The sequence below is a fragment of the Sander lucioperca genome, chromosome 1 (assembly GCF_008315115.2).
Source record: "Sander lucioperca isolate FBNREF2018 chromosome 1, SLUC_FBN_1.2, whole genome shotgun sequence".
NCBI lineage: Eukaryota > Metazoa > Chordata > Actinopteri > Perciformes > Percidae > Sander > Sander lucioperca.
The window spans coordinates 29,150,020-29,170,570 of record NC_050173.1 but is presented as its reverse complement, the minus strand read 5'-3'; the positions used below and the strand labels follow the sequence as shown (position 1 = coordinate 29,170,570).

At 42.0% G+C, this 20,551-nt stretch overlaps 2 protein-coding genes across 6 annotated transcripts in view; one reads left to right on the top strand and one right to left on the bottom strand.

Annotated features, from left to right (window-relative positions):
• The first annotated feature begins 281 nt into the window (after nt 1-281).
• On the top strand, nt 282-14,281 carry LOC116052314. Of its 2 annotated transcripts, none has more exons than XM_031302918.2 (8): nt 282-562; nt 1,768-1,947; nt 4,003-4,191; nt 4,990-5,166; nt 5,606-5,747; nt 8,947-9,536; nt 10,321-10,462; nt 12,390-14,281. In XM_031302918.2, the coding sequence occupies exons 1-8, from the start codon at nt 467-469 to the stop codon at nt 13,106-13,108; spliced, it is 2,235 nt and encodes a 744-aa protein (XP_031158778.1). In that variant the 5' UTR covers nt 282-466; the 3' UTR covers nt 13,109-14,281. The 2 variants fall into 2 exon arrangements, with proteins under 2 accessions (XP_031158778.1, XP_031158776.1); XM_031302916.2 differs by having other exon boundaries at nt 283-562; nt 10,318-10,462.
• The window catches only part of drp2 (dystrophin related protein 2), a 198,227-nt gene continuing 191,555 nt past the window's right edge, over nt 13,880-20,551 (bottom strand). For all 4 annotated transcript variants that reach the window (XM_036007108.1, XM_036007097.1, XM_036007114.1 and 1 more), the window contains 4 exons: nt 19,798-20,050; nt 18,353-18,470; nt 18,104-18,190; nt 13,880-17,691 (listed from right to left, as the gene is read on the bottom strand). In XM_036007108.1, the coding sequence (XP_035863001.1) occupies nt 17,672-17,691; nt 18,104-18,190; nt 18,353-18,470; nt 19,798-20,050 (478 nt within the window). In that variant the 3' untranslated portion in view covers nt 13,880-17,671. The remainder of the gene's footprint in view (nt 17,692-18,103; nt 18,191-18,352; nt 18,471-19,797; nt 20,051-20,551) is intronic.

Below are 20,551 nucleotides of genomic sequence, written 5' to 3'. Positions count from 1 at the left end.
AGATGGCTGAAACTTCCTCAAAGTGATAAAGACAGTGAACAGGAAGTAAGAGCATCTTTAATGTCTGTAATGTGATGTATTTCCACGTTAAATAGAATATATGGACGTTATCTTTAGCGATTGGTTGATTGATGAACCATCAGATTACTCTCCTTCCAGAATGATCTTAACTTGTTCAAGAATGATCTGGGCCTTTCTTGTGGGCCCCGGCGGTCATACCCGCCTCTCCTGCTCCTTTCTGCAGGGATTGCCCACCAATCGCAGGGGTAGGCAAGAGATTAGCTCCTCAGATTAAAGTGTCCACCTCCAAACTCTGCCTAATCCTGCCATCTGTCAGAGAGCAGCTTACTGGCCAAGACTCTCTCCACTAGGCTAATTAGAAAGCCAGAAGAACGGACCCAGAGAAGAAAAAAAGAAATTCCCAAAACACACTTTTCTGTCTGGTACTGCTCAAGGCAGAGTGACAATGGAGGAGACGTACCTTCTCAACCATCCAGGTGTCCGGAAGAAGATACTGGCAGGAGGCGCAGGACCGCTGCCACACTTACCACCTGGGACAAAGGTAACAAGTCACGCAGTTAATCTGATAACCTAAATAATATAGATTCAAGATCAGTGTGATAGGAAGTGAGGCATGGCATAATTACCATTGTGGTGTAAGTAATATTCCACAAAAAATGTCTATTAAATAGCCTTGTGTTGCATTGCCCACTTCAATAAGATTCTGTTGAATTATTCATTAAGTGAGGGAATTTATTCTGTATCTGGCTCTTACACACAGAGCAAACATTTGGTCAACCAAATTGCAACATGTTTTTTGGCACTGTGTCTGTTTCTGTTCATCCACTGATCTGCTGGTTGCCGACTTTTTTCCGCTCCTAGTCAAATCCAGCCATATGGCACCAAGCCTGGACACTGTGACGAACATTTTCTATGACAATGCCAACATGAATTTACCTGTGTGTGTGTGTGTGTGTGCGTGTGCGTGCCCTGGTGAGGTGATTCCCAGTTGCTCACACAGTTATTATACCATTATACACAATCTGTCAAGCTATAAATAGAAGGTTACATGGAGCCAACTTAATTTTACATTATGGTGAAGGCATTGTAAGTATTTCACATGCACACAAACAAATGAAAACCAGCATGAATGTGTTGTGTAAGAAGTGACTGAAATACATTACAGAATTCAGTCAAATTAATTTTTTGGAAAATATGTAGATCAACCTTTAAAAATAAACATCATATAGTTGTCAGCAGCTGCACATTGTTAATTGTCAATCTCAAATTTCCATATATTGTATTCTGTAATGTATCAATGTCAGATATACAAAATAAGGTCAAAAAGGAGAGAAGAAAACATACATTATATACTGTATGTACCCATACATGCAGTCATACATTATTCATGGGCTTCCTGCAAAACAATCCCACAGATAATTCTGCTATACTAAAATAGTATTTGAAGGGTTCATTTGCAAAAACAGATATCTCCATTTTTATTTATTTATAAATCATGTTTTTTAGAGAATCACAATCAAACTGGTGTCGTTTTGATAAGAGATCTCAATTTTCTAAATGTTTTTTGTGCAGTCAAGGGAATATCAGTAAACTACCATTGGTTTATTGAATTCATTGCTTTTATCTGTTTTTACAAATACATTCTTAATTTGTTTTAAACTACAAAGTAACAACCTAAGTAATTTATGGACCAACCGTATATTAATTTCCACTCTTCCTGTCCCCTGCTCCCTCCTTCCATCCCAGCTGGTTTTCCATTTCCAGACGCTGCTGGACAACTTTGAACGTACAGTCATCGATGACAGCCGACTGGCTGGCAGGCCGGCTGAGATTTTTGTTGGAAAGATGTTCAAGATGGAAGTCTGGGAGACCTTGCTGGCTTCCATGAGGATTGGAGAGGTGGCTGAGTTCTGGTGTGATGCCGTTGTGAGTTGAACTACAGACTTAACACACAGACACACAGACACACCGGGCTAAAATAAAGGCTGTCTCGGTGGATCCTGTCTCTGGGTGAGGGGCATAATTCATAAGGTTTTGAAGTGGAGACTGTGTCAGCATGTGTACTCCTCTAGGATTATATGAGTAGCCATGGGTATGACAGTACAATGCCCAGGGCTGTGCCAACTGTAAAACCCTTTGTAATGTCGGTGAGTTATTTTAAGCCAAGAGAGGGGGGGCTGTAAATCGGGAAGAGAGGACCGTGAGTTTGCAGTATGTTTAGCGATTGTTGTTGTAATTCTAAGACAATAAAGTGTGTTCAGTCGGGTGGAGAGGACGGCAAGGTACTGTTATTTTTAGCGGTTCCTACCGTAATTCTAAGCCTAGGAAGTGTGTCTGTCCGTCGGGTGGAGAGGACGGCGAGGTTGTTGTGTTTTTAGCGGTTTCTACAATAATGCCAAGCCGAAAAGTGTGTCTGTCAGTTGGGTACAGAGCTCCGCGTGAGCGCGGGCTTCTATGACCGCTTTTCGGCGAAATTCGCCGTTTTCAATGGGAAAATGTCATCCACGTGAATCATGTAGATCCGTAGAGTTTTTATTTGGGCCTCGTGGTGCATTCAAAGTTTTTGTAAAATACCTTTTTCCCATCCAGTGGTTGTTTTTGTAGTTTAACAGGAATTTACTGGTGAAATAAGTTGTTATAAAAACAACATTTTTCATAAATAATTTAATTGTGACCCTGTGGCCTTAGCAATACACAAGCCGTTCTTTAATGTTGCGGTTTTGTGCTCCTTTTTTTTTTTCTTATTTCTTTTTTTATGAACTTTTTATTGTTTTATATTTTGAACATACAGAACAGACAAATACAATTGAACAAGGTGCTCCTTTTTTTAAATATATATATATATATATATATAGGAGAGCTGTGTCACCTTTTTCAGCCCTTCTGAGTTTGCAGGTATGCAATATAAGCCAGCATCTAACGTAAACTACTCTGCTATGCTGTGAAGTAATGTCTGGCTATGTGAGAGAAGCGTCTAGCAACATAGTTGTGGATGCTCCTTCAGCGCGCTTTGGAGGAGGGTCTGGCAAAGCGATACTATGGATGCTGTGGTCTCAGCCTGGCAACCTCCGTGAACTTCGAGTCTGGGGAGGAAGGGTCGGTGGAGACGACTCTCCAGTATTTTGAATTTGTACTGCAGTAACTATTTTAAACACTAGCTGTCAGTATTACATATTGCACCTTTAAAAGGTGCTCTAAGCGATGTTGGGTGACGGCACTTCTTGTTGACGTTCGAAGTATTTTCAAACAAAACAAGGCTAGCTCGCCCCTCCCTCCTCCTCATCCCGTCCCCTCCCCCTCCCTTCCGTGCTTCTGCGCACTAACCCCCCAACCCCCACCCCCAAATCCTTCTTGTCGGTTATTGGCTGGAATGCTGGAAGACTGTTTTGTTATGTTGTGTGGTGCAGGTTGGCCAGTTTGTTTTTGTTGGCGTTTGTGGAGCCTGGGCTGTCTACAGAGACAGTGTTTTTTTTACAGTGTGTTCAGGGCACAGGTAGCTCGTGGATAGTGAGGAGATGTTAGCTGTATGTGACATAAAATGTTGTAGCCTAAAAAACGCGTGACATCGCTTAGAGCACCTTTAACACACAAACATGAGAGTCCCAAAATTTGTACTATTTATTCTTTTAAAACACATGGACGCGCACGCGCACACACATGCGCGCACACACACACACACACACACACACACACACCTAAAAAAGGTCCTAATGAGTGTTCATGAGCAAGGAAGGGAAGCTTTTGCTCTTCATTATGATGCACATAAATCAACCTACTGAAGCCTCCTACATGGTAAGTATTATAACACAGCAGAGCAATTTTTGTGTGTTTTCTTCTGGAGACAAATTTGCAAGTTAAATTGTGGCCATTTCTTGTCTTTTCTTTGTAGGACTGATTGCTACCAGGGGGTTAGCATGATTAAGTGCTTTTATGTCTTATTGAAGACTTGTTTATTTTTTTGTTGATGACTTAATCTTGCAGCACACAGGCTTGTACCCCATCGTGTCCAAGGGAATGAGGCTAATCGCTCAAGGGAAAGACCCCCTTGAGGGTCAGAGACACATGTGCGGCATGGGAAACATGTTCAACTATCACTCCACTGGTTTCCCAGAGCTGGATGAGCTAATGAGAACTCCTCAACCACTCATTTTTATCATGGAGCTGCTGCAGGTAAGCACTAGTCAGTGGCAAAATACTGTAGTCACATTGGATTGCAAAAGAAGATGACAGTGTAGAACAATTAGCTGTCTTCTAATAATCAGCTTTTCTCCGATTTTAGCATCTGTAAACAAAAAAAGACACATCTACATATTCATCCAGCCCTCTTCTAGAATTAAGTCACTCCCACACACTATTTATTGAAAATTCACTGACAGAAAAGTCCCCCTCCCCTTTACCTAAAACATTCAGCTTTGAAATAATATGTTACCCAGAACAAGCTTGAAACTCATCAGGGGGTCCAGTAGTGGCAGTAAATTAATCTTCCTTGTTTTAGATAGTTTCACAATGTTTTTACAACCACCCCAGTTGACAACTCTTCAGTGGAAGCAGTACTCAGATGCTTTACTTAAGTAAAGGCATCAATACCACAATGTAGAAATACTCTGTTACAAGGCCATTCAAAATTGGAGTAAATGCAGGCAACAAGTATTACTAGCAAAATGTACTTATGTACACTATTTAGAGTGTAAATCTCTATAATAATGCATCATGTTGTATAAGTTGATCGTATGTTTTGTAGGTAACATCCAAGTAACTATAACTGTCAAATAAATGTAGTGGAGTAAAAAGTACAAATTTCCCTCTGAAATGTATTGGCGTTAGTAAAAGTGTTGATTGAATGTACTTACTTTCTTTCCACCACTGCTATTCTTTGTACCTATTCAGCATTAACTTATGATTCCATCAGTGGAGTTTTTCTCCCGTTGACATTTTTGTTCTGTTGTGCCCTCCTCCTGCGGCTTCCAGGTGGGAGACCCCATGTCCTACCAAAGAGAGTCGTGGATGATGGAAAAGGATGAGAAGCTTCAGGAGGTGCCAATTCTCCACATGCAGGGCAATACGCTGGTCAGGCAGAGACAATTCAGAAAGGCTGCCAGCAAGTACAAAGAGGCCATCCTGCTGCTGAAAACAGTCCAGTCCAGAGTGAGTGGGATGGAGCTGGAGATGGGATGGAGTCATGTGCAGGCTTTCTAATATTGAGGTTTTCTCAGGATTTTAGGTTTTTGGGACATGCAACTCCAGCGCTTTTCCAGTGGGAGATTCCTGTTTTCCTGTTTTGCTCTGTTTCACTGATAAAAAGCAGTAGGGTGGAAGGACTGGCAAAGGAAAGAGGAGGGAGAGATGTGGAGCACTGTCTAAGATGAGAGAGGGATGTAAGAATGGAGGAATACTGGAGGGAGAGTTATGTATGAGATATTCTGATAAGAGAGTATTAGAAGATTCTTTTGTCCGTACGAGTGATTTGTCGCAACTTTAGACATATTCACAAGTTTGATGTTGGAGGCTTACAGATAGTAGGAGATGCCAAAAAGCACAATAGCACTGATCATGTTCTTGTTCTTCCGTCTGTGTGTGTGTGTAGGAGATGCCGGGTGATATAGACTACATTAATTTGGGTCGAATGATCATCCCCCTGGAGTTGAACTACTGCCAGTGTATGTTGGAGCTGGAAGAGTATTATGAAGTTATAGAGCACACCACCGAACTGCTGGAGAAACACAAAGGTAAACACCTGGTTGAATTGTACAAATTTATTCTGATTACTAATTAATGCTCCTATTTGGCCCTGAACAGGGGCAGCTCTACAGGGGGGCAAGAGGGGGATATGTAGCAGACAGACATGAGAGTTGTAAAAATGTACTTTTCTCACTCTCAGCAAAAAAAGCTAATAAGACTATTTCCCAGAATGTCAAATTGTTCTTTGTAATCATGTTCATGAAAAGTTCAGTGATGAGTAAAATAAGGTATGTATGGAGTTACCTCCATTCCTGCAAATGAACACTGAGACAAACAATAATTTCAAAGTGTTGTAAAAAGCCGATAGGTCAAGGTCTGTGCTGGCTTTATTGTAGTGGCTGCTGCACGCATTAGTATGTAGGAGGGCTGAGGTTGACATTACAAAGGGTTTTATAGTTGGCGCAGCCTTGGGCATTGTACTGTCATACCCATGGCTACTCATATAATCCTAGAGGAGCACACATGCTGACACAGTCTCCACTTCAAAGCCTTATGAATTATGCCCCTCACCCAGAGACAGGATCCACAGAGGCAGCCTTTATTTTAGCCCGGTGTGTGTGTGTGTGTGTGTGTGTGTGTGTGTGTGTGGCAGGAGAAGGTGTACAGTTGAGAATGTGCGCCTGTACGATGTTTGTGCTCAAGCTTGTGACAGGAGGAGGAAGGGTGTAAACTTGTTTGTCAGTGAGCAGGAGAGTAAAGCGGTTTTGTGGAAATGATGTGCAGGAGCGCCACTGGCCCAGTACGAGCTGCAGTCACAATGCTGCAGCCCTCTTCATTGAGCTTATAAGAATGTCACATCCCACACCGCCATAACTCCACCTTTCCCTTCTTCTACTTTTCCTTATCAGTGTCTTTAGTTGTCCATTTCCAATCCTTTTCTATCTCTACCTTTAGTCTTATTTCCCCCACCCTTTTCCCACGTTTATCTCCTTTTCTTATCCACTTTTCTTGCATTCTTCTCCTTGGTGTTGACCCATAAAAAATCATATTGTCTGTCTCAGTTTAAGTCACTAACTCTATTGCTGTTTCATCCCTTCAACCCAGTTATTTAGAAAAGCACCCAACAGTGACTCACTGCAGTGTCTCGGCTTTTGCCAGAAGCAACAAAGAAATCGGTTTAAATGTTGGCTGAATAAAGATGTAGCATAGAGGGAAATTAAATGCAGAGGCAGCGAAAACTGAGCCATCAGTGGGTATCTAACCAAGCACATGAGCTTATTCTGCTGAAACAGAGGGAATCACTGGTGTGTGTGTGTGTGTGTGTGTGTGTGTGTGTGTGTGTGTCCGTGTGTTTAAAAAAAAAAAAAAATAGTACAACATTTTGGGAAATATGCTTGTTCTTATGGCGGAGACACACTTCCTAGGCTTAGAATTTACGGTAGGAATGGCTAAAAATAACACTACCTTGCCGTCCTCTCCACCCGACTGAACACACTGTATTGTCTTAGAATTACGGCAACAATCGCTAAACATACTGCAAACTCACGGTCCTCTCTTCCCGATTTACAGCCCCCCTCTCTTGGCTTAAAATAACTCACCGACATTACAAAGGGTTTTACAGTCTACACGTTGTAAACAGCCGTGGTCCGCTTGCCTGGTCCTCAGGTAACGTTAGCAGTTAGCAGGGTAACCCTGTGTCTGAGTTTGTTTTTGCGAGTAACCAACTTGGGTACTCTAGCTATATAATTCAATGTGAGTACAAGAATGTTGAAATGACATAAAATGTCCTTCCCTTGTAGCCGTGATAAATTAGCCTGAAGCTAATGCTTACCTGTTCAGGAGGAAATTAGCCAACTCGTCGTCCTATCGGGCTCTAAGCTGTCTCCAAGCTGCACAAATACTAGAAACGTGGAAACAGCTAGCCTCGCTCTCTCTGAAGGTAACATCTGCCTCTAAAGCTCACTAATTAACACATTATATTTTGTTATAAGTTTGTTTTATCCGTGCAAAAACCAAAGTATAAAAACAACAGTTCACAGTTTTATAGGAAGTTATGTGCCAGACTATTTCTTGGCCAGGCACTGTAACTGCCCATAAAACGGAAAAGTGTAGTTTTGTACATTTTTTTCTTACAGGTAAAACAAACTAGATATAATGTGTTAAAGGGATAGTTCGGATATTTTGAGGTTGGGTTGTAAGTAGTCTGGATCAACAGAAGTACATTTCCAGGATAATTGACATCCCACGCAAGATGTCCTTCACCTTCCACTCTCTGTGTGCTGCCGTTCTCAAACTCCGTTCACTTCGGGAAACATCCACAAACTTTGAGCTAGCAAGCTACATGCTGAAAATTGCAAGTTTTGAAGAAAATTTGGATCATGCAACAAAGCAGGCCTGCTTGATTCTTTCGGCAAATGATTGTAAAGATTTACAAAGAATATGTGTATGGCATTTACTATGTAACTGGGTCGTTTTGGGACAGATATGAGAGGATTGCTATGGCGAAGTACATATGGCAATATACTGGTAAGAGCACGTTTAACCATGTATCCAACTAATTTAAATAGCTCACATCACGTTACTGTATTGTGTGAACAGTTAACTTCAATAAATAATGTATGTGGCGTTTTCATTTGCGGGGTGCAAATGTTCCATCAAAAAGTTCCTTCCCAAGAAAATTTTGCAGAGCCACTACGTCCGGAACTTAGCGCCGCCCAAGACAATTGTGATTGTTTTAAAGAAATGCAAACAACCCAGAGCGGTTTTTTTTTCTATCCTAGAATGTATGTGAGGTGTAGCCAGACCTTACTCCACAGCACTGTGGACATAAGTCTGGCAATGCGAGACTAGGTTGTATGAGGTACTTATCCATAGTGTAGGTAATACACTGACTATGGATAAGTACATCCTACAACCCCACTTCAAAATATCCAAATTATCCCTTTAATTAGATATATATATATATATATATATGTATGTATATATATATATATATGCAGCATGTTTGCATTTTTATAAATTTTTTTAGCAATAGTTTTAATAGTTTTGCAAACTCAGGGCTGCTGAGAAATACACACACTGACAGTGCACACCTACATCTTAAATGCAGACAAATTGCCACCTCAGCTTCAGCAGACAGAGCAGGTTTATTATTCAATATATTAAGGTTAGGACATTAATAAATCGGTTTCGTATTCATGCTTTTCTCTTATCATTCTGTATTTTTGTCGTTTTTCTGTTTCTCAGACTGTGTGAAGGGCTACTACAAGAGAGCCAAGGCCCATGCTGCTGTGTGGAATGAAAAGGAAGCCCGGAGAGACTTCAACATGGTGGCCCACCTTGACATCACTCTGGCCTCTCTTGTCAGTCGAGAGCTGAAAACCCTGTCAGAGTGCATGAAGGAGAAGTACTGGGAGGAGAAGGAGAAATACTGGAACATGCTGGAGAAAAAGGAGAACAAAAATGAAGACAAAGAGAGGGAGGATGATGATGAAGAGGAAGACGACGAGGTGGAAGACAAAGGAAAACAAGAAAATGTGACCACAGAGATTAAAGATGAAGTGGAGGAAGAAAAAGGTCAAGAAGAATCTCCATCCATTCTCTGTGCTGAAGCTGAAGCCCATAAAGAGGAACTCGGGGGAAATAAGGAAGCAAGCTCTTCTGAGATCAATCCAAACACTGCCAATAAAAATGAGGAAAAGGACTGGCAGCAGATGTTACGACTGGTTATGTTTCTGCAGAAGGAAGGAATCTTCCTCATTAAAGAAAACCACTTTGAAGAGGCTTCTGTAAAGTTCAAGGAGGCCATTGAATATGTGGACGTCCTTCAAAATATGGTTAGTGTCATTGGTTATACAGTGCAGTAGTGTAAAAGTACCTTGTTTACTGTTTACTGAAGTTGTTTGGGGCTGTTTTTCTGTCTTTTTATTGCACTGATCAGAAGCAGTGTTCCTAATTTCCTTGTATTCTGTACAATGACAATAAAGCGTTTTCTATTCTATTCTAAAAGCATGCACACAAGTAATAGGCAGGATTTTCTGGAGAAAAAAAAACAAACCTTTTATCTTGACAATGATCTGGTGGACGCATTTTAATAGTCCACTCCATTCAGCGTGATGAATGGATAGAATGTGCAACAAAAGGATTGTGGCTCGTAAAATATAATCATCTGCCATTGTTTCTTTTCTTTTTTTACTGAAGAGCAGCTTTGGGATTGTAGGTAGCGAAGTGAAGAGCAGAGAAAAGAGCGCTAAATATAACAGCACAGAGATATCACTGTGACAGCGCTCGCCTGTGCTTCCTTTCTCCCTCACTCCTGTCCTGCCACACCTCACTGTCGAATTCCCTCACGCCTTTTGCACACAACACAGCTTCTCATCAACCTTACCCACCCTCTCCGATCTTCATTTCTCCTCCTGTTCTTACAATCCCCTACACTTTACCTCATCTCTGTGTCCTTCTCTTCATCATTCCTACCTTATATCTTCATCTCTTTCCTATTGTCACACTGTCATTCATGTTTCATCTTTTGAACATTTCCTCTGCCATCTATCACCACCACCTCCTCCACTCTCATCACCAAATCTCCCACCCACCTTGTCCTATCTGTGTACTCAACAGGTGGATCAACAGAACGAGGACTGGGAGTCGCTGGAGAAAGTGCGTCTTCCGCTGACTCTCAACCTCAGCCAGTGCATGCTGGAGCTTAAACAATACCAGCAAGTGGTGGAGCTCAACAACAAGCTGCTAAAGAAGCAGAAAGGTAATCATTTTAGTATGAAGATGAGAGTTTGAGGCAGGGGAGGAAACTAGAAGACGTATTTTGATAAAGAAATAGGTACATGACTATAAACAAACATGCTCGGTTTTTAGATTCTTTTCCCGTACACACCTTCATTTTTTAGTTTTAAAAATATCAAGATCTGTTGCTAGTACAAATGCATGGCCCTTAGCAAACGCCTGCTTTCACACTGCATCAGTCCTTGATCTCTCTGTTTACTGGGGATAGAAGAAAACAAACATTCACAACCGCATAGCTGAGTCTCTCTTTTGTTGCCCGGACCCACCCATGGACATCACAGTCAAAAATGAATTCACTCAGTATGTTTACACGCACACCAATATTCAACTATTATTCCGAATATGACAATATTCCGAATTTGATACAGGTTATGTAAACAGCATATTCCGGTTGGATATTCCAAATAAGGCCTTTTTCCGAATATAGCATTTTCCGATTAAGACGTGGGATATTCCGGTATTATTCAGGTTTTACGCCGCCTTCACATTGGCACAGTAGATACGGCTGCGAAACAACCGGAAGTCATTTATTTCCTATGGAGATTCGCAGACTGCATGTGAATGGGTCCGAACCGATGTGAACGAGTGCGGTGCGAAAAAAAATCGTGTCCGTTGGTCATCCTGATGTGTTAAAAAAGTTGAACTCGTACGAAAGGCAACGGTTCGTATACGACAATCCAAGCGGAAGTTAGCGTTGCTATGGTACTGATAAACAAATCTGAATTCTTAACTTTTAATAAAATAAATAATGATTTCATAACGATATGTTGTCATGTAATCGATTCATTTTGGAGTATGAGAAAAGTTCTTGCAGAAACAATGCATAGGATACCTGCTATGGCTAAAGCAACAGACATCGAACTATTGACATTATACCGCTATATCACATTTAACCGATCTGACATATCAACATCCTGGGTAACTTTTCTCCACACAGCAGCCTTTCTGTTTATATCTCTATAGCCCTCAGATGAGAGGTCATAGAGAATTGGACATTCGGACACTGACAGAATGAGTCGCTCTAGTCTCGCCGCCATTTTTTTTCTACTCGCTTTCAACGTGTAGTACAATGTCCACTGGGGGCACATTGCGTATTATGGAGCTGATTTCAAGTGGCAGTCTGAAGGCGGCGTAAGAGGCATTTTTGGACATGTATACAGTGCATTCGGAATATGCGTCCTGATGCGCAGGCTTATGGTCAGCTCTGTGCGTTGCTATGGTTTCTGTATACAAACCAACCAGTAGCCAATAGTTTGCAAGGCTGGAGACCCGATAAGAAGGAGAAACACAGCTACTTTTAAACATTATCAAAGACTTAGATATCAACAGGTTTTTGGATATGCGCAAACATCGCCAACCTTTTCAAGAAGCTCGTTGAAGGAATGAAAGAGGGACGCTGTGTTAGCACGGTCCAAAAAGTCCGCTGCCGCTGGTAAACTTTGAAAATATCCCGTTTTGCACGGCTACATGTAAACGGAAATATTGGTGGAATACTCACTTTCATTAGCCATGTAAACAGCTTGGTCAGAATATCGTCTTTTTTAGAATTAGGGAAAAACCCAGAATATTATGTGCATGCTCTTTTTTTCTGCTATGACTGAATTATTTATAGGCTGATGTGAAATGGTTGTTCTCATGCTTTACTTTTCCCTTCATTTACTTTTCTCCAACTTTCGTCATCTACTTTGTCTATATAGTTATAGGGTAAAATAAACAACTCGAGGAATGATGAAAGACAGGTTTCATCATTCCTCAAGTTGTTTATTTTACCCTATAACTTTTAGTTGTGCTGCTTTCCAGTTTTATTCTTGCTGACCACCTGATCTTGATGACCTCTGTTTACCTCATGTGGTCATTAAATGTCAATATTTCTTTGTCTTTTCTCATAGGTAACTTTAAGGCAGTCTATCAGCGGGCACGAGCACACGTCGCTTTATGCAACGAGGATGAAGCTCGGAGGGACCTTGATATGGTGGAGAAATTAGACCCAACGTTTAAACCCTTCGTCCGCCAGGAACTGAGAAAGCTGGGTGAGAGCGTACGCACCATGTACGCCCGCCAGAATAAGACTTACTGGGATGCAACACAGGAGAAGTGGGGGCCTGGTGGGAGCAAGGCAAAGAGTGCAGCGAGAAAGAAGAATGTCAAATGCACACAAAAAGCCAATGAAGAAAAAATTGAAGCAGCTAAGAAGACAGGAGACAGTAAGATAGAAGACAAGAAAAGCTCAGAGAAACCCACTCCTGCTGAGACTGAGGGAGTGGGTGACGCAGAAACAGAGAAAGACCTAGATGTGAAAGCAGAGCAGAGTATTAAAGATCTAGAGAGTGGGAAAGTGACTGGAAAGGGTTTAGATAATGAAAATATAGAGAGTGTCGTGGTTCATGAGGACGGGCAGGGTGCACAAGATAATCGAGCGACAGATAAAGATAGTGATCCCGCGCCCACCAACACAGGCCAAAATAATGTGAGCAAGAGATCAGCAAGCAATAAGGGCAGAAAGAAGGTCAAATGCCAATCAGGTGCTGCACCGGGCCCAAGCAGAACAAGCCAAGGGAGCAAAGTCACCTGGGATAAGCCAGGAAATGGTGGCACTCAATCAGAATAGACCAATGGGTTGGAATTGGCCTGTGCAGAGCCAAAGGATGGTGGAGAGATGCAGAAAGTAAAACGACTGGAAAGACAAGTGATAAACAGCCAAGCCTCAAGTCTCAACAAGAAATATTGATTATGCCACATACAAGTCCAAATCTAAACACAAGGAGAAAAATGAATATAAACAGCCTGCATTTGGCACCATTCTGACTTAAATTTCATTATTCAGTTCTCAAAGGGATAACTGCAGGCACATAAAAAGAGCACAGGCAGACAAGGAGTTTGCCAAATACAAAGTTTTTATTTCTGTACACAAAGAGTAGAAAGCAGCCAGTAACCCACTTGTTATTACAGTAAAAAGCCTTTCTTCAGAAAACGTTTTATACAGATTAAAAACTCCAGAAAAAAGACAGCAAGAAGTGTTTGGACAATAACATAAAATCAAAACCATTAAACTATAAATATTTTAATGATTAATGAGGTATATTAATGGTTATTAAAAAAACTAATTTCACCAGTAAGTTATGAGTGTGTGTGTGTGTGTGTATATATATGTGTAAGTGTTATCAACACCTTGTTTGAAGTTAGGTGATTCATTGCCCTGTCCTGTGAGAGGAGACACACAAGCTTAGATACATGATAGCAAACATTGGAGGTTGTGAAAACATAGGCAGGGAAGTAATGATCGTTAGCGTGGTGGCCAGCTACATGCAGTTAACAGAAGTCTAGAGAGAGACAGCAGTGTCCTCTGGGTTGACTCTTGCCTCTGTGGAGAGCATTTTTCTTCAATCACACAGCTTTAGTCATGCCACAGAGAGCAGGGTATGCTTCAGCGTGTGTAGGGAATATAGGGAGCCACTACCAGTATAGAAACGTGTACATGGATCAGACCTCAGATGATCACTCAGTCAAGGAGATGAGTGTCAAACAGCAGCAGAGTTACACACGGGGACAATCTGTGAATAACCACATAGTGTATTTATTTCAATCTGCCTCCGATATATTGTTTTAAAAAAAAAACACAACCAATGTTGACAGGCAGCCCTATGGGGAGTTCTTCCTCTTCTTTTCACACACGGCTCTGTTACATCATTTTGTGTACCCACATACAAAAGAAAAAAAAAAGTGTGATCATCAATGCTTAATGAGATGTGTGAATCCCAATAAATGTATGTCTATGAATAAACATTGCTTGTCATGTTTTTTTTTTTTCACCCATGAGCCGAGCTGCTGCTGTTTGTTCTGATTTATGAGAGCTTCACCAGAACAAATTCTTAAGTGATGCTGGTGTGGAGATAAATTCAACAGATGATAATGACTATTTTCAGCAGCTGAAAAGCAACAGGCTTAAGTGGAGGTGGAAGTGAAGAAGAGGAGAAGGGCGCTCACTCTTGCTTCCCTTAAGGCTATTAGCATTTGTATTATGAACGGCACATCACCTTTCCAACTCACAAACCTGTGGAACTGCATCCTTGGGGACAGTTCCCTAGCAACAGTATCAAAATTAACAGGCAGCGAGTGCTGAGGAGGATGGTGTCAAAATGTAAGCTCTGTGTGCCTGGAGAGGGAAGCCCGTAATGAATACAGCACATGGGTTTCAAACTAGTGTGTGAGATCAGAGTGTCATTTTAAGGTTTAAGATTAATTCCTAACTGTGTATATCTGTGTTTTCTGTGAGAATGAGGCAGTATGATTTGCTGAGAAATACATGAGCCACAGCTTAACTTGTTTCATGCATCCTTTTGTTCTGCTTCTTGAGATTTTTTGGTGGCAGGCACATGAAAGTGGATCTCTTCCACCAGCCCCCAAGCAATAAATGGATTTTTTTTTCATCTTTCCTCTCTTGTTCTCTCATAAAAGCCCTTTTTAACTGGTTTCAACGTATGGATGCTCATGCGCTGTGATCCACACTTGTCCATTCTTCCTGTTAGCCCAAATAAACCACCAGCCTGTCCAGGGGCACACTCCTGATGCAACCTCCTTCCCTGAATGTAAAAACACAATGCAGTCCAGAAAGACTAAACTCTTGTTTTATATGGATTCAGTTTCATTTCAAGGCATTCACTGACTGTGCTGTGTTTAGAACAGAACGCACCCTATGACCCTGATATGATGAGGGCAACGCCATTTCAGCGGCTTTTTGTAAATCTAAACGCAATTAAGTATGCATTAGCGAGGGAAAATGAGGCATGTAGAATCAATAGCTAGTGTTCTTTTCAAATCTACATGGAGAAGAGGGATTATTAAGGATCATGTCAGTATAGGAACACATTATGGTGGTGCCTTGTTCCCCCCTGTAGTGTCTGGAATTGGCCTAGCAGAGAGAGAGAGCTTTAGTCTTGCAGCTCTATCGCCTGGAGGTCCTTCCTTCTCTTTCTCTGCACACAGCAGTAGAACGCTCAGATCCCAGAGTGGACGCCTGCATGATGATATTTATCAGCAGACATTTCCTCAACAAAATCCGATTTCAGCCACAATACAAATTGGCTCAAAACTGAGAGTGTGTCTAAATTCCACGAGCCAAAGAGATGAAATGGATCGCCATTTTTTTATTGAAGTGATTTTTTTTGTGATGCAGCATGGCACATGTTATTGATCATGCAGGGAGCTTGTGCACAATGTGGGAAGGGTGCATTGTAAATAGGGAGTGTGGCTGTAGCAGCATACGTGTGTGTGTGTGTGTGTGTGTGTGTGTGTGTGTGTGTGTGGGTGTACGGTAAGTGCAAGTGGTTCTCTATGAGTGTAAGGGGCTCACAGGAGAGGCGAGCAATGAGAGCGACAAGCAGTTTGAGAGGATTAGAGGAACACAATGTGTGCATACATAGGCGCTGTGCTAGCGGGCACTTTGGCTGTCTTAAATAAATCATGGATTTAACTGATGATGTGTCATTCTCATAAAGTAAATAGGCTTGTTGTGGGTGCTGTCAACTCCCTGACAACCTGAAATACAGTCAGCCCAGCCCTGATCTAGTTCACTCTAACAAGCTTTAACGCACCAACCTGCCTTCAAAAAACAAAAAAATAACAACCATGATAACACATTCAAGGAGAGAAAAAAACACTGAAGATACAGGCATTCTGACAAAACAAGGGGATATTCTTCTTATTCCTTTTTGCATTTTTTTAAGTTCTCCTTAAGGACAGTCCAATTTGTGCTGTGGACAGCTTCACACCTCTGAAAGACTACATAGATACTGGTAAGCACAGTGTCTTGGCTGGGCATGTTCCTTTAAGCTAAGTTCCCACTACAAGACTTTCAAAGTCACCAGTTCGCTGTACTATTCACACTACACTACTTGCTGTCTTGTTGTTTGTTTTCACACTACCTGACTGACCGGCGACAGGGGCTCACACACAGGAGGAATCCCCGAGTCTAGTCTTCAAACTACAGTATGTTTGAAGTGACACGCGACATGACGTAATACTGTACCATACGTGAGGCAGGATTTTTCGATGTCCGCCAGAAACAACCGCTCCAAGTTGTTGGTGGCTGATTTACAGTGATAAAACAAAGAAGAAAAAGAAAGAGAGTGCCTTTAAAGGCGGGATTGTGGCTGGCACACATGTTCACAAATAGCCTATTTCCACACATCTTTATTATTTATAGCCTGTTTTCTCTACGTGCAACAACAACTTTGGTCCGTGTAGGAAATGCAACACTCACAGTAAATAAAGTACAGACGACCCTTCCCCCTGGTTTCCCCTCAGCCTGTGTCTTGCGCTCTCATTGGCTGTAGCTCCCTGGCAGAGTCCCCGACAGCTCCAGATATTTAGCCTGCTAGATATCCGAAATGTGTCTGCGAGGCACCAGCAAGCTAACCTGAGGCGCCAGATGTTTTTTTACACAGAACCATCTGAGAAGCCGTCATTGGAAACTGTTTGGAAAAGGGCAGGCACTTTCAAAAACTACCTGGCAGGTGATTGGATGAACCATCTATGCTATTGTTGTTTTGAACGAACAGTCGCAGTGGTCGCACACACCTAAACCACACCCATAGTTGTCAGTAGCTCCTCAGTGGATGCCGATTGGTTCAGAAAGCTGGTAGTTCAGACAAAAACGCAATACTTGAAGCAATTCTTGCGTGATCTCGTGAAAATCCACGAGTTTTTGAACAGTTCACACATCACATTGGAGCATGTGCACGCAAGTGCCAAGCCAATGTCGATTTGCTTACAATATTGGGCTTTTATCGGGGAGCTCCAAAAACTGTCGGTGAACGGAAAACAGCAAATCAGGGCTAAAGTCCTGTAGTGGGCACTTGCCATTACTTAGTCTCTCCCTGACCTGCTGCTAACGTTAGTTTCCTTTGGCTCGTTAACATGGTGTCAGGCTGTGCCACTGAAATTATGAAGCACAGCCTGGCCAAACGGACATCAGCGTGAGCCTTTATCAGTTTGCATGAAAAAGGCTTTTAGTGCACAGATTCCAGTCAAGGGTTAGCTCTGGGTATCATAGCTGCTGCAATGATCACAGGGGCCGTTGTACTGTGGCCTGACCACAGACATGTGGAGCTCCTCCCTCTGCCATCAGGCATACTTTCAGGTTTTCACTCTGCTCCTCCAGGCCCACTTGGGGTTAGATGTGTGAGGTGGTGCCTGAAATTAGGAAATAGAAGAAGAAAAAAATAAGAAAAAGCTTTTACAATTTTAGGAACACATGCACAAGGCTGAGAAAATGTTCTTGGTTATAACTGAGGAGGCTATAATTATGATAATCCCTTTCTTTGTTCAGGTTACAGGCTTTGGACTGCCAAGAAAATTGCATTTTAAATGCGATGGGACAGTTTGCAAAGTGACATTGACGCTCTCTTTCTCTTTCTGTGCTACTGTCTCTCTTTAGCTTACATCTCCTCCCTGCCATTTAAGTCCTTCCCCCCAACTATCGACCCACAGCAGTACATATTTGCTCTCCTCTCTATCTCTCACTCTCCCAAGGGTGATGGAGGAGCAAAGAGTCTGTCTCTGAAGCGTGGGCTACTACAATCCAGGCAGCCGTAGCAGAACTCACCCGGTTCTGAAGGGAAGACGTTTCTCAGCTGCTCGATGACTTCCTGGAGCTGCAGGACCGTATCCTGTTCGTGCTCCATATCATCTCCTGAGACACACACACACACACACACACACACACACACACACAAAGAAGGTTACACCTCCATGAATGGTTAGGCGGGGGATTGGAGGGGAGGATGCATGGTTTCACATTCAACATGCGTGCATGTGTCAAGCCCACATCTAAGCATGGCTGCACGTGGCTGACCTGCTGCTTCAGTGTCAGTGGTCTCTCTGCTGGCAGGTTCCCCATGGTGACCCCCTCCAGACACGGGAGAAGACAGAGTTGACGGCTCTGATCCGTTGGCCTCCGAGTCATCTTTGGGCTGTTTTTAGGAAAGACTGATCATCATTCAATCCGAATAATCCATCATATTTCAGGTTATTTAGCCTTTCACATAGTAATGAATGAGATAGTTAATGGCACTCAGCCAGCATCCCTCCACTGGCATATTTGAGCAGAATTATATATATATATATATATATATATATATATATATATATATATATATATATATATATATATATAAAAATTTAAAAAAGGCAATTTTGCCCAGCAGCTGTTACACAGAACCATCAGGTTACTGTGATTTCTGCTTTGATATAGACAGATAAAAAGATAGTGAATTCCAATGCACACAGCAGCATTGCAGACAGAGGTGGGGGAAGGTCTCAAATCACAATCAAAGATGTATAATGCAACTCTGAAGGATATTCCCATATATGCAACCAACATCCTTTGTATTGTATTAAGCAACAGTGTAGCAATACTCAGGAGGTGAGTAAGTTCAGTAGTTGCAGTGAAACTGGGGTGTCTGCAGAGATTTTGAGGGATTCATACATAAACTTCCACAGACTACAAAGGCAGATTTTACTGATATTATTTTTTTGAGAAAATTAAACAGTGATATTGGTCCTGGGAGAAAAATGGATTTGATTTTTTATACCCAGGAATGTGTTCCTCCTACTCCTTCTTCTCTTTTCTCTTTACTCTCAATTTCCAAGTCTTTAACCTGAAGAAGAAGCATCCTGTCCCTCCTAAAATTTACATTTTCAGAGCAGTTGTCATTTTGCGTATGTCCCTTCTTTGCCTTTCTATACTTTATGAATGTATGTGAAGCACTGTGCCTTCGGATGTATGCACCGTGACGCATACAAACTCAGGCAGACTCTTTGTCTCCCTGTGCCCTTAATTAAAGCTGCAGCTACAGTTACACGTTAGAAATATAGCTGATACAGTTAACCAAAGCCCCTTAACAGAGCAGATACTGTTAATGATGGACACATTAGTGACTATAGGGATCAAACTTTCAACCTTCAGTGTTTATCAAACAGAGTGTTCCACAGCTCAGGTGCCCGGATAGCAAAGGCCGGTGACCTTTAGTGGCAGGTCAAAATTTAGGAACCATTAGTAGAGTCCTACCAGAGATCTCAAGCAGCAATCAGGCTCAAAGGGAATTAGCAGATTAGCAGATCACAGATATTGGCAGGAGCCTATTTAGATGCAGCCTCTTTTTTTAAACATTATTAGACAAGAGAGTGTTAATATGTAGTGCTGAGGCCAGAAGAGGTAATTATAATTATGTTTATAATAATTATGATTATTTCATCTATCCATGACACCCCATCACCATGCCTCTCACAGAGGTGTACCTGTAGCAGTAGCTCCCTGAGCCTACGAAGCTGGGACTCCAGCTGTTTGTTGTGATCCTCCAGGATCTGCATACGGGTCTCCAGGCGTGTCTTGTGTTGCCGGAGGACCCGTGCTTCGGCCAGGAGCTCCTCATCCTGCTGCCCTCCCTCCGTGGGTGAACCTGGGCCGCTCTCTCCAGCCTCAGTCAGCATGGGAACTGACACTGCCTCCTCGTGCTTCCACTTCAGCCTCCTGTACTCGCTCTGCAGCACCCTGAGGACCCACAGTGGAGGACAGATGGAGGGAAAACAGTCAGGCCGACATGCTGGTTGAGCATACAAAACACATAAAAACAACCAAAAGTATTTATCCAGCCTCCACTTGATGCCTACACGTAATGATGCATGATGTATTGTTGATATCGTACCACACAGAGAGCAATCATCTTCACTTTGAACATTAGGTGCAATATACTGTCTCCTGTCTCCTACGTGTGTGACACTAATGCCATCAACTGAGTATGTGCTGTGAAGCATTACTAAAAAGCTGCACATATCCCAGTGTCATGATGCCCAAATATCGAGTCAAGTGGACCAACCACTGTAATTTGTTGGTTATGGCTTTACTTTTTCATGGTTTGTGGTCCCACAAACTTTACTGTTGTATGTGTAATAATAATAATTGAAAAATTAACAAATTTGTCTTCTTTAAAGCTTTAGTGCGTAACTTTTTTTTACATTAATGAACGTCCTCTTCTGAAGAGTCCATGTTTTT

Coding starts and splice junctions, on each gene's coding strand:
- LOC116052314 (XM_031302916.2), top strand. CDS start 467: ATGGAGGAGACGTACCTTCTCAACCATCCAGGTGTCCGGAAGAAGATA. Junction 4,192..4,989: donor TTATCATGGAGCTGCTGCAG/GTAAGCACTAGT, acceptor TGCGGCTTCCAG/GTGGGAGACCCCATGTCCTA. Junction 10,463..12,389: donor GCTGCTAAAGAAGCAGAAAG/GTAATCATTTTA, acceptor CTTTTCTCATAG/GTAACTTTAAGGCAGTCTAT.